General features: G+C 47.9%; 1 protein-coding gene across 1 annotated transcript in view; it reads right to left on the bottom strand.

Annotated features, from left to right (window-relative positions):
• The window catches only part of DNAH9 (dynein, axonemal, heavy chain 9), a 362,890-nt gene that overhangs the window by 174,028 nt on the left and 174,426 nt on the right, over nucleotides 1–14,436 (bottom strand). The window contains exons 38-39 of the mRNA XM_005875413.2: nucleotides 2,000–2,165; nucleotides 307–409 (exon numbers count right to left, since the gene is read on the bottom strand). Coding sequence (XP_005875475.1) covers nucleotides 307–409; nucleotides 2,000–2,165 — 269 coding nt within the window. The remainder of the gene's footprint in view (nucleotides 1–306; nucleotides 410–1,999; nucleotides 2,166–14,436) is intronic.

Below are 14,436 nucleotides of genomic sequence, written 5' to 3'. Positions count from 1 at the left end.
CTGGGGCTCAGGAAACCTGAGTTTGATACTGAGCATCCACGTGACCATGGGAGAGCCATTTCATCTCCCTGATGTTTTCTTAGCCTGAAAAATGAGTTAAATCAGATGAATTCTCTGACCCTGTCCAGCTCTAAACAGCTTTATAACTCTGGGTCTAGGAGTTTCTCTTCTTAGAAAGTCAGCGTCCTGCACGATTTACCACTTTTAATGGCTGGACGGGGGAAGGGCCAATTGTTACTATGATCAAGTAACATCAGCCCTGGAAAGGCAGTGTTTACGGTCCCAGAACCCCAGCTCCTCCCGTACCTGAAGCCGTGGGTTGATGGTGAAGCTGCCTGAAGTAGGATTCATACAAGAAACATACTGCACATTCGTGATCTCCTTTAGGGACAGCTTGTTCCGATCATACCTGGAACAGTCAGAAAACAGGTGAGAGCTGTGCGAGGGCCCGGGCAGGCGAGTGCCTTGTCAAGGTGAGATACGATGTGCCCTATCGTTCACGTGTTTGGGTGGTTGGTAGAGACTGAGAAGCGACATGAGCCTCGGACAAAATCCTGACGATCCAGTACTTACGGAAACAACGTAGGGAGAAGAGACCACAACGATGCACTAAGGGGAAGGAGGAAGATCAGGGTGCATGGCACCCCAGGAGGCAAAGGCAGTCAGCATTTCTAAATAGGGAAAGTGGTCTAGCACATCCCGTGCTGCTGAGAGAATAAAAAGATGGATTTCATCATAAAGATACAGTTAGTCCTTGAGCAGGAACGGTTTATTAGAATGGAGGAAATAGAAACTAATAATAATGGCCTGAGGAGTGAGTAGGAGGTGAGGGCGTGAAGACAGAGTAGAGAAATTTGATTAAGTAGGGAGAGAGAGAGAGAGAGCGAGCAGTAAATTGAGAACGATTTTTTTTAACACAATAGAAATGTATGCATGTTATTATGAAGGTGACAGGGGACTAGTTGATGACGTGAGGTTTCGGGAGGTGGGAAAAGTAGAATCAAGATGCTGGTGGGCGGCTATGCCCCAGGGAAGATGTGACAGGAGGAGGGAGAAAGGCTGCAGGGATGCATGTAAGTTGTCTAGATGTGTAAGCAAGAGGCAGATGGCGTGTGATCATCAGCGGGGGTGGGTGGGAAGCTTGAGGAGAGGGGGAAGGGATGAAATGGACATTTCTGGGAGCGGAAATGTAAGCATATGGAGGCAGTATGGAAGAGTTTCCAGGAAGTTTCTACTTCCGTTTAAGGCTTGTGACCTTGAATCCAGAGTAAAACTCGTAAGCCTGACTGATTCTCTCCAGGGTAGCTCAGCCGCGCAGATGCCGGCGTGGAGGCTGTGGGTGGCTGTCTGTGGCAGGCATCCAACAAAGACAGGAATGAATGAAAGGCAACTCAGGTTACCATCACAGCTATAGTTCTCTCTGGATTCCCTCTTCACACTGCCCACTCGTTCTCAGCAGCCGATTCATGTGTGAGGCAGGAAGATGAGCCAAAAATGGTCAAATGACTGACTTGTGGGTTTTTTTTTTTCCTGCCAAGTTCAGCCCTTTTGCCATTAAAAACGATGCTGTTTCAAGAGGCAGCATGGGCCTGAGTTGCTCTGAAGAGACAAAGCCTGCTGAGACCTGCAGATGCTCTGCCCTGGGCAGTGTGTTAGGTGTGACCATTGTGCCTGCTCAGGGCTATGGGGCCACGATGAGGGGAGGAGAAGGAGTTGTTTCTGCTTTGGGGGTTTGGAGAAGGCAACGTTTGAGAAGAATATTGAAGACAAAAGTAGGCTTTTCTCCTTAGATGAGGGCTCCGTACCTTCTCCTCACGTGGGTCGTGATGCCCTGTCTGAAAGCCCACTCGGGAAGCAGAACCCCGTGAGGCAGGGAGTCGGCCACGGGGATTCTCCTCTGGCTGCAGAGCTAAACGGAGGGGTGCAGCTCCAGGGGAGGCGGCTGGCTCGGCCCTGCCTTGGGTCCTTCCCCCCAGCCCGGCCCCCGGCGCGCTCCTACCAGTGGCCGTAGTCCAGGTGCTGCCTGATGAGGGTGTGGGGCTGCACCGTCCCGTAGGCATCCACCTCTGGCATGTTCATGTCGTCGATGAAGTAGATCAGCTTCTTGTGCCCTGGGGGGCCATAGTTTCTCCCTGCCTTCTTTTCCAGAGGCTTCTCCAGGACAGCTGACGGGAGAGACAGGTAGAGAGGGAAGGGCGTTCAAACCTTAGATTGCAGTACGGGTGCCAAGTGCGAGCCGCGGTGCAGTGTGCATCTATGCGGAAACGACAGCAGTAGTTCCACCAGCGGCAGGGGTCCCACCGGACCAGACGGTGACCTGGGAATGACCTGGCAGTCCTGGGGACAGCACCCACCAGGCACTGAGCCGCTTCCTATGCGCGGGGTGTGAGGTCTTTACAAACATTAACAGTCTCATTTCGGCCTTCCTCAGATCACTGTAAGGTTAGTGCTATTATCCCATTTTAGAGAGGAGGGAACTGAGGCTCAGAAGGACAACTCCTCTAAGGTGGAGCCAGTGTACAGACCCAGAGCAGTCAAACAACGAAGCCCATGCTCTTTCTGTCATCTCTGGGGGCCCGGTTTTCGTTGGGAACAGACCAGAAACAGAAAACGCCTTGGCAGTTCCAGGGCCCAGTAGTCCAGCCTGGAGGAAACCTGCACGGACCGGACCCTGGGGACACTGGCCCTCCTTGTCCAGAAGAGCAGGGGAGCATGCCGGCTGTGACTCCCATCCCGGGGCCGGGTGGAGGCCCCTTCCACTCCTGGGCTGCAAGAGAGGACAACACTGCTGTCAAAGAGCTCACCCCCTCGGCTTTTCTCTGAGGGGAACAGAAACACTAGCCTCGGAGAATTTCCCAGAAGCCTCCAGGATCATGAAGCCCCCGCCCAGCACCTTCAGGTTGCCAGGCCCTCTACCAGAGCATCTCGTGTCTTCCTGGAGACCCAGCACAGACGGTGCAGGAGCTGTGTCTCCAATTATCCAGCCAGAGGGAAGGAATCAAACAGCATCGCTCCCAGCCTGACAGGGCTTGTTTAGAACAAACTTAAGAAACAGGGTGAAGGTATATGTGTTTTTTTCAATCAGGCAATTAAATATTTATGTATTGCCAGAACCAACACTTCCTGGAAGCTCTAAGAACCATCTGATTCTCTCTCTCGAAAAACAAGTTTGTAAACAAGGAGAAAGTGTCACTAGACATAGGAAGGTGACAGATAGAAAGACAAGTTCCTTCAAGAAGCTGGAATATCGAATTCTCTGGTCCTGGGTTAAATTCAGTGCTTAAAATATGAAATAATTGTAAATTCAATTAGCATCCCATTAACATACACTATCAACCAATTAATCACCCAACACCTTCTTCCCCCTAAAGATATAACTATACACGAGATCTGTCAAAATGAAATATAATTAATGGGCTGCCAAGGACATGTTTTTGAGAACAGTCCTTCCCGTGGGAAATGCTCTCCTTAGGAAGACTTGTTTCTCCTCCTTCCAAAGCAGCGATTCTCCAATCCACCCCTGACATTAAGCAGACCCTGTGATTTGGGCTGATTGAGCTCTCGATGCTTCTAAAGGATTGTGGAGGAGGAAAGCATGCCAGTTAGCAAGACATGGCCTTTTGATGCACTGAGTTATCTCACGGGACAGGTAAGCACCCCAAGAAAGAGGGGCCTCCCTGGGGAAGGGCACACACACTTTTGATCCCTTCTTGGCCAAGCTCTGCTCCAAGTGCCCTCTAGGCGAGATGGCAGCAGGCTTTTGTTTCCAGCCAGAGCTGGACGAGCACAGTGGCTTTCAGTGTCAGCCAACATGCTGATGTTGAAGAAGCTAAACACGGGAGACATCTACAGAAGTGCGGCCCGGGGTCTGCATTGCGGTGAACAAGTCCTGCGAGCCACGCCCATGCCCAGGCGGGCTCACCTGTGCGTCTTAGTCATTTCTCCACATGGAACTCCAGACGTCCAGCTGGAACGATATCTAGCAGGTGCACCTGCAAGCCTCCGTTTTTATCCGTGTTCCTCCAGCACTGTTTCACCACCATCGTACATTTGAAGAGCAATTTCATGATCAATGTGAAATTGTTTTCTCACGTCAGTGTCTCCACTGCCACCATCCTTGTGCGGAGCTAAACAGAGGGGTGCAGCTCCAGGGAAGGTGGCTGGCTCGGCCCTGCCTTGGTTCCTTCCCCCCAGCCCGGGCCCCCGGCGCGCTCCTACCAGTGGCCGTAGTCCAGGTGCTGCCTGATGAGGGTGTGGGGCTGCACTGTCCCTCATCCAGTAACTACCAAATCCTCCCAAATGGTCCTCCTCCTTCCACCCTGGTCCCTTCACTATACTCCAAACAGAGGAGTGGGCATCCTCCTAGGATATACATCAGATGGGCTAGTCTCCTGCTTAAAGCTCTTTAGTGGTCTCCCATCTCACTTGGGGCCAAAGCCAGACGGGTTATATGCACAGACCTCGCAGCTGTCTCTCTCTCCCACTGTTCCCCTGGTTCCTCCCTCGGCTCAGGCCACCCTGCATCTGACACATTCGCTGCCTCGGGGCCTCTGCTCTGGATGCCTCCTCTGCCCGGAATCCTTTTCTTCCAAATGCTAGCACAGTTTGCTTCTTACTTACCTCACACATGTATGGACTCAAATGCCTTTCTCAGTAAGTCCTTCCCTCGAACTCTATCTAAAATTACACCCCGCCTCCTCCCACCAGTGTGGCTCAGTGGTTGAGCATCAACCTATGAACCAGGAGGTCAAGATTTGATTCCTGGTCAGGGCACATGGCTGGGTTGTGGGCTCGAGCCCCAGTGCAGGGCGTGCAGGAGGCAGTCAATCAATGATTCTCTCTCATTGATGTTTCTATCTCTCCCTTCTTCTCTATAATCAATAAAAAAATATTTTAAAAAATATTTCCTGTCCATGCTTCATTTTTCTCCATAACACGTATGAGTACTTAACATCCTATATTTCACTAATTTCCTGTTTATTGTCTCACTCCCTCTGCCCTCTACTAGTAAACTCTGTAGGCCAGGAAATCTCTCTGCTTTTCTCATTGTCATACCCCAGCACAGAGAGCGTTATCTAGCATAAAGGAGGATGTTGAAGAACATTTACTAAATTAAGAAATAAATGAATGCATTTTATTATTATAGCGCATCCCAGGAATAGGCAGGGAAAGAGCCAAGGCCATGACCCCCATTTTGTAACTAAGGTAATAGAGGCTAAGGCAGGTTAAATGCTTTGCTGGAATGAGAATTCAGGTCTGTGGATACTGACTTGACCGCTTCTTTCACATCACCCGGAGAAAGTCCTTGTGAGCCCCAACATCCCAACCCCTGGCCAGGGATGGCCCTGACTGGCCAGTCCCACTGACCCCTCCAGTCTCTGAACGGTAGAGCTGGACACTCATCCATGGAGCACTACTAGGAACCCGACCTACATACACGTCCTGACCATTCCCCTTCCGAGGATTTGACGTGCATTATCCCATTGACGCCCACTGTAAGAGCAGCCCTATAAAATATTGTCACCAGCTTTTAAAAAAATAATATAATTTTTTTACAGAGAGGAGAGGGAGAGGGAGAGGGAGAGAGATAGGGACATCAATGATGAGAGAGAATCATTGAACAGCTGCCTCCTGCACACCCTACACTGGGGATCTCCCGCAACCTGGGCATGTGCCCTGACCGGCAATCGATCCATGACCTCCTAGTTCATAGGTCGACACTAAACCACTGAACCACACCAGCTGGGCTTGTCATCAGCTTTTTAAAAATCTTTTAACAAATGAGAAAACTGAGGTTTAGAGAAACTAAGGGACTTTATCCAAGGCCATACAGCTAGTGAGGGCAAAGCCAGGGTTCTAACCTGGATTACCTCATGTAACCACTACCATAAACTACTTCTTAAACATTACTGCAACATGGCTCTGCCCTTGAGAAATCCCCAGTTAACTCATTGCCTGACTGTGTTTTGACAGAGAGCATTAGTAATTAATCATGTCTTACTTTGCATTGACATGATTTGTGTACCTGTGTTTGAACTATTTCCTTCCACATTATCTAATTTTTTCACATTAAGATGCTTTAGTTATATTGCAAGGGCTTAAGTTGTGTTTATTCTTTCAAAAAATAACATACTTTGCATGATTATAAAAATACAAACCATAGAAAATCATGATGAAGAAAATGAAAATTACCCATAATTCTTTACCTACCAATAAGCACTACTTTCAATATTTCAGTGTATTTCATCCTAGTCTATTTGCTCTGTTAGATTTTTTCCTTTATAAAATCAGAATTATACTGCAGATTCTGCTTGTATTTTTTAAAAATATATTTTTATTGATTTCAGAGAGGAAGGGAGAGGAAGAGAGAGATAGAAACATCAATGACAAGAAAGAATCATTGACTGGCTGCCTCCTGCACACCCATTGGGGATCAAGCCCGCAACCCAGGCATGTGCCCTGACCAGGAACTGAACCATGACCTCCTAGTTCATAGGTCGACACTCAACCACTGAGCCACGCTGGCCGGGCTCTGCTTGTTTCTCTCTCTCTCTCGCTCTCTCTCTTTAAATTTTCACCCGAGGTTATTTTTCCAATTATCTTTTAGAGAGGATGGAAGAGAGAGGGAAAGACTGAGAGAAACATTGATGTGAGAGAAACACATCAATTGGTTGCCTCCTGCACAAGTCACGACCAGGGCCCAGGGGGAGCCTGAAACCAGGGTTCGTGGCCTTGACCGGAATCAAACCCAGGACCCTTTAGTCTGCAGGCTGATGCTCTATCCACTGAGCAAAACTGGTGAGGGCTCTGCTTGTATTTTTTATTTTGCATATTGCAGACATCTTTATATGATAATATATAACCTCCGACAACTTGATTTTTTAAAATTAATCCAAGCAGGCTTTTATTTTTTAATAATAAAAAGTTTGTTTTATAGAGAAACTACATGTTTAACAGAAAAATTGTTAAAGAAGTTAAAGGCACATCGAGGGATAATTTTTTTTAACCAATTTAAAGGGATTGTTTTACATATCAATAAAACAAAATTCAAGAAAATTATTTTGAAGTTTATATTTTATAACATTGCAGAGCAATGTTAAAATATGGGGTTATATTTCTGTACTAGGAGTCAGCATTTACATAAATCACTGGTCTAACCATCACTATGTCATAAAGGCAACAACAAAAAAAAACACCCACCCTAAGAGTCTATACTAATTTAAAATACTATCTAAGTTCCATTAAAAAGCTATAAATATATAGCACAAGTTAATTACAAAAGGCATTTCATGTACTCTTAAGTGCACATATAGTAATAAAATGTAATAGGAGACCTAAAACTAAAGTACTTACTATATTTAACATTAAGTAATCTTGTCATCTTAGAACTTAGGGTGTTGCTAGGGAAACAGATGGCACAAGACTCTTTAAACAGTCATCCAGATATTTAAGAACTTTTTTTGATACCTTTTCCTAAAACAAGCAGAGGCCTTCAGCCACCTCACTAAACCTAGAGGCATATCTTCACACCATTTTAAAAAGACTTGACGTGACATACGCACGTCGCCTTTGTTGTCTCTTCCGTCCTCGATTTACTGAAAGCTAACACTCTGCCAGGCAGAAGGTCCCCGAGCTGACGGACCTCGCTGGGCCAGGACCATCTCCCTCGCGAGCAAACCAGAGAGGCTACAGGGTCACTGGCAGGAAGTCTAAAAAAAAGCGTAAAAACACTCTGCCTTTGTGCTGAGTTGGCCAAAAGGAATGAGGATAAACTGATGTTTATAGAGCAGAAAGCACTATATAAATCAATCTGAGATGCGATCCTTACAGGCGCTTTTTCTATAAAGAAGTCTGACTCAGCTAGATGAGATAAATCACAGGTTTCCTCTCTTCCTCAAGGTGCTTTTCTGGACCTGGGATCACGTGTGAGTGTTTGGCAAATGGTGTTAGGTCCTCTGGAGGTTTGCGAACATCCTGCTGATGAAGAGCTAATGAAAGAAACACCTACTAGTAACTAAGGGAAGCTGGTCACACAGATACCCAGCAGTTCGCTAGGAAAAAGCACCCTTCACACTCGCACGTCATGATGGGTTCTTCACAGCAGCAATGAGATCCAAAGCCTTCCTGCCCAGGTTTCTGGAGCCCCTGAGGGCACCTGCGCCAGCCCTATCGACGCCGAGACAGGAATTCCTGGGGATCCGGCCTGGGTGTGGCGCCCAGGGAAGGGGTGCCTGTGGTCTTCGGGGCACCCTGCTGCAGTCCTTGTTCCCTCGATTCAGCTCCGTAGACCACTGCTCCTGCTTCTGCTGCCTCTGTCAGCGGCTTTGGGTGGCCCGCACCTCCCGGCACTGCGGGGCCGGCTGCACTAACTCCTGTGTGGCCGCTGGCTCTGTGCGGAGGCCATGGCACAGCTCAGCAGCAGGCCTCTGTGCCACCTCCAAGGCTGGCCCTCCACTTAGCTCCTCTCTCTCTCCCAGGGGCTGGGCCGGCCCACTCAGCTGCTTTCCAGCAATGCTCTTTCCTGGAGGAACCAGGCGTGGGCCTTGCAGCCGCCTGGGCTCAGCTCAGCTTTCTTCACCTCCTGCCATGTCTGCAGCTCTCTCTGCTGTTCTCCTTCACGAGCAAACAACCCTCACTGCCTCCAGCTGCTGCTTCAGGTCCGACTGCAGCTCCTCCTCCGAGCGCTGCGTGTGTGGAAGGGAACTCGTGTCTCGTTCGTGGATCTCGCCACTTCCCTGAGCACAGCTGTTCCGCTGATGTCCCACTTCCCTGCGACTCGCCTCTGGTTGTGGGTGAGGCTCCCAGACAAGTTCAGGGTCAGCCCAGGGAACGTCTCACTGACTAGCATCCTGGTCCCCTCCAGGGCCACTTTTGGCTGGATTGGACTTCCTTTTATTTGCTGGCCCAGCTTCATCACACCCACTGTCTTTTCCATAAGCCCCATGGCTGCCTGTGCTGGCTTCTCTGGTTTCAAAACATTACTAATTAAAGGAAGCTACGATGGAGGAAGAATACTGGGGGCCTCAGAAAACTCCCGTCCACAGGCCACTGAGAGCAGCAGAGGACAGGGAGGTGGTGTCAAGCGCCTGCCGCAGGCTCAGATGACGGCCTCTCGCAGCCTCTTGTGTGGCAAGGGCTCCTGATCCGGGGTCTGAGCTCAGAGGGAGGCCACACCGGCCAGCACACACAGGATCACAGCTCAGCCTGATCCTGACCCGGGCAACCTGGAGAGGCACCCAATGCCCACCTGGGGCACCACGGACCGGTCCTGGGCGGTGCAGCCTGGCCCGCTGGTCCCTGGAGGCCCCGGTCCAAAGCGAACTGCAGGGCCTTTGCCCTGTAGCAGGAGCCCCGCTAGGGGCTCTCATGTGGCCCTGCTGCCCTGGGAACTAGTGCCCCAGCAGCACCCAGCCTGTGCCCACCACGCCCGAGCTCGCCCTCCTCCGGGCACTGGCAGCCCTGCTTCCAGCGGGCCAGCTCCCAGCCATCGACCAGACGGCCCCGGACCAGGTCGGCACAGGAAGATGCTCAGGTGCCTCTGTGCTCTCCCCACTCCAGGGAGAGCCCCCCTGGAGCCTGCTCTTCCCTCTCACAGCCTGAAGTGTAGAACCTCCCAGCCATTTTCCATGGTAACTAGCAGAGGGGGCAGAGCCAGCAGAGCTCCTGGGGGTGGGAAGCTTTGGCCCTGGTGTGTCTGTTGGTGTTGGGAACATTTTCTTTGAAACAAGAAACCTTCTGAAGTTCCTAGGGCGGGCTCGGCTGCTGCATGTTCAGCTTCCACAGCTGGGCCTGGAGGTCCCAGTTCATCACCAGCTCCAGGAGCGCCTTTCTCCTGGGAGGAGCAGGACTGGCCTTGTCCAGCCTCCGGCCACTGGGCTCACAATCTTCACGCTCCCACTGACGCGGCCTGCTGAGAGGAGGCCCAGGTCTGGAGGGTCCGTCAAATTCCCAGATCCTGGTTTTAATTGCTGCACTGTGCTCCATAATTTGGAGGTACCCGAAATGATGGAACGGTTTCTCTATTGTCTAAAATACGCGTTGTTTTCCATTTCCTTACACTTTGACACCCCGTTCACCCTTCCCAGCAGAGCGCCTTGCCGAAGCTGGCCTCTACTATGGAAATTCAGATTATGGCTTACAGTTATCGAAGGGGAGGCCACTGTGGCTTGACGGCAGACAGCTTGACATAAGGCTCATCGTGTGACTTTGAGAGAAGTCACTTAACAGCACCAAGCCTCATTTTCTCAGCTTATAAAAACGGAGACTGTCACCTGCCTACCTCAAGACCGCTTGTCGAATGAAAAAAATTTCTGTTTACATCACTAGTCTCGGATTTTCTGTTGCTTGCACTCAAAAGCATTATGGATACAGCGTGTCATGGGGTGTGGAGGATTAAATGAACGAAAGCACAGGGTTGGGCATATGAACCATTAAATACAGCACGTGCAATCCACACTGGTGAGCCATGTGAATCCCTGGAAACACAACCCCACCTGTATTTAAAGGAGTTCTGAGTCTGTGTTTAGGAGAGTGCTCAGTGGAGGCCCCAGAGCTGATGTAGGGGGAGAGCAGAGAGAGGCAGGGATTGCCAAGCAGCTACTTTCTCTAGTAAAAAGTACCTGATTTTGAGAAAAATGAGTGAGCTGCAGAATCTTCCCCCGGGACCCTGATGAACTGACCTGCTGGGTGGAGTTACTGCCATTTGAGAAGCGGAACAGTTCTTCCAAAAACCTTATTTTTGATTTTGCATCGTTTATGCTCGACTTCTCTTTCAAGCCAAAAGGGGTTTGCTTGTGTTCCCTTTGTTTTGGCAGTTGGGGCTTAGAGATTGTTGTATAGTATTTATAGATTCTGAAATTTGAAAAGGATTTTAATATTATAATAATAACAGCTTCCATTTAATAAGCACTTATCGTATGCCGGGAATCACTGAGTGTTTTGCATATTTTATCTTGCTATTTAGGAATGAAAAGAATAAACTATTGACGCACTCAGCAATGTGGCTAAATCTCAAATTCGTGCTGAGTAATAGAAGCCAGACAAAACCAAGTACATGTTGTATGATTCCATTATGTGAAATTCTAGGAAATGCAAACTAGCCTATTGTGACAGAAACCCATCATGGTTGCCTAGGCATCGGGGGTGGGGTGGGTGGCAGCTGGGTGAGAGAGAGGGGTTACCAAGGGACATAGGAGCTCTCAGAGGTGACAGATATGTTCATTATCTCACTTGTAGTGATGCTTTCACGTGCGGGTAAATTTTTCAAAACTTAATGAATTTTATACTTTAATATGTGCCATGTATTTTATGTTAATTAAAGCTAAAAGTACTGCCCTGGCTGCTGGTGCGGCTCATTTGTTTGTGCATCATCCCAGGCATTTGAGAGGTCGGCAGTTTGATTCCAGGTCAGGGCACATTCCCAGGTGGTGGGCTTGATCCCATCTCTTGCTCTCTCCTATCCCTCTCTTCCTCTCTCTCTCTCAAATCAATAAGACAACCAAAAAACTAGGAATGCTTTTTAAAGGGAAAAATGTTAAAAAATTATGCTGCCTTTTCGTAGGTAAATGAATAAGTGAGCTGTGATTTAACCACACAATGGAATTCTATGCAGCAGTGAACATCAATGAAACAGATCTCCATGTGTCAAAACAGACAATGATTTAAAAAGTAAGTTGCCAAAGGAAGTCACAGTGTCATATATATGTAAATTTTAAGTGCATACAACACTGTATGTTTGTGGGTACACATATGCATCAAAAGTGTAAATTTGGAATGATACACATTACCTTTAGTGGTGGGTTAATGAGGCGCATGAAGAAGAAAGGGATGGGGTGGAGTGTTGTCTATACTTACAATGCTGAGATACATAGAAAAATACAAATGCTAACATCTGTGAAATCTGGGTGGTGGGTACATGGGCATCTGTTATATTATTTTCTGTACATTTCTGCGTGATTGAAATATTTCACAATTTTTTAAAAAGTTTAAGTAATTCTTCATCCCACTTTCAGCATCCAGTTCCCCTTGCCAGGGGCAACTGTTATAAATTTCTTGTGTATTGTGTATCTTTCTGGAGATATTCTAAATATATATATATATATATATATATACACACACACATATATGTATATGTACATATATGTATATGTAGATATGTGTAAATTTTCATAGATCTCTTTTTAAACAGAATTTGGAGCATACTGTATATACTGTTCTGCATCTTTCTTTTCTCAATAAAGCTTTGGAAATAGTTGCAACTCAGTTCACGCAGAATTTCCTCATTCTTTGTAATAATGTTTAGCATTCCATCATATGGCTAATTAGGCTATTTCCCCTCGCTTGCCATTAGGGACACATTGTAAACATGCACTTTGCACATCCGTACAGACCATACCACACCACATGCAGTCTTTTCATAGTTACACAGGATCTAAGTACAAGAGCAATGACCACACTGGGTTGCACAAAGCAACGGGCTTACGAGGTGGGAGACAGTTTCCCTTCTAAATGAGTAGCTACCTTTTGAGTTCCTGTTTGTCCCTTTTAAGTTTCTTATTTCCTCTTGGACATTGACTGGCCGCTGGCTCCCACATTTCTAGCTGTTGATAGCATACTTTCTCCATTTAGGAGCTATTTTGTTGCTTCTAAAATGTTTTAGGCCAAAAAGCCAAATAATCTAACTTGTTTGGACTGTGACGAAAGTAGAAGGAAGGAGATTCCAAGGAAGGGAAGTCAGCAGCTGAGTCAAGGCTCTGAGCTTTGCCGCATGGATGTGGTTACAGGTATGCTGGCCCCTCCGGGGCTCGGGGTGTCTCCAGGCCCTGGTCACTTCTGCATGCGAGGTGACAGACAGCTGCTTCACCCATCCCCTGGTGTAAGAGGCGGGACCAGACCAGCAGTCACTAGGGAATTAAGAAGAGGCAGGAAGTGCTGTGTTTGGTGTATGTCTCACCGCAGGGAGAGGTGAGCATTCATCCTGACTCTATGTGACTGCAACTATGACATTTTAGAATAATTCTCTGTTTTCCGACAGGAGGGGAGGAGAGGGTCCTCCCAGTGAAAGGCCAAGAGCAGGAGCAAGAGGTCTGGGCAGTGTAAGAAGCTCATCGCCTCTTTCTTGACTATGAACAGTGACTCTCTAAAGTATTTTTTAACAAAAAAAGAGGGGAGCATCTGTAATACTTTCAACAATAAAAACAAAAAAAACCCAAAGTTTTTTTTTACAATATAAAATCATAATAGGATTCTAGAAAACAACTCCTCTAGAATACTGAAGTAGTACTACTAATGATAATAGAAATAATAGCAAATATTTATTGCAGTTTCCAAAGTATTTTCTTACTAGGGAGGCAGTATAGCCTAATGGTCAGAGCACAGACACAGAAGTCAGACTAATTGCAGTTTCCAAAGTATTTTCTTACTAGGGAGGCAGCACAGACACAGAAGTCAGACTGTCTGGATTTAAAACCTGGCTTCATCACTTCCTGTGTGACTTGGAGTAGCTTATTTAACTTCTCTGTGCTTTGGTTTTCTCATCTGTAACATGGCTGTTATAGATTAAGTGACTTAAACATGTGTAAAAGTCTAATCTTAAGTTTGTGCCTATCACATACTTGGTGAATGTTTGCTAAAAGTTATTATTGTCATTATCATCGTTGTCATCATTAGTGTAGTTGTAAGTAAATAGCAAGAATGGGTATCAATGGACAGAGCTGGTAATCTGGTTAGTCGTTGCACTTAAGGCTTGCAAATAAGTGTAGAGGTGTATCTTTCCAGGAACAAAAATGATAACCTCCATTGGGTAGACCAAGCAGTGTCAAGACGTGGACCAGACTCTCTGGCCCCATGTCCCAGCCAGCCAAGGAGACCCTACTGTAAGTGAGGGTCCAGGAGGAAGTGACTCTGGGGAGGAGAAACACCTGTACGAGCCTGTGGACCTGAAGCCACACCCAGAGGGCCCATGTCCACTAGGAGGTACATGTCCAGTAGGAGGCCCATGTCCACTAGGAGGCCCCGTGTTCTACTAGGAGGCCCATGTCCACTAGGAGGTACATGTCCACTAGGAGGCCCATGTCCACAAGGAGGTACATGTCCACTAGGAGGCCCATGTCCACTAAGAGGCCCATGTCCACTAGGAGGCCCATGTTCACTAGGAGGACCCATGTTCATTAGGAGGCCCATGTCCAGTAGGAGGCCCATGTCCACTACAAGGGCCCATGTTCATTAGGAGGCCCATGTCCGGTAGGAGGCCCATGTCCACTACGAGGGCCCATGTTCATTAGGAGGGCCCATGTCCACTAGGAGGACCCATGTCCACTTTGAGGCCAATGTCCACTATGAGGACCCATGTCCACTAGGAGGCCCATGTCCACTAGGAGGCCCCGTGTTCTACTAGGAGGCCCATGTCCACTAGGAGGCCCCGTGTTCTACTAGGAG

Source organism: Myotis brandtii, unplaced genomic scaffold, assembly GCF_000412655.1.
Source record: "Myotis brandtii unplaced genomic scaffold, ASM41265v1 scaffold461, whole genome shotgun sequence".
Lineage (NCBI taxonomy): Eukaryota > Metazoa > Chordata > Mammalia > Chiroptera > Vespertilionidae > Myotis > Myotis brandtii.
Note: the sequence above shows the minus strand (reverse complement) of the source record. Positions and strands in the feature narration are given on the sequence as shown.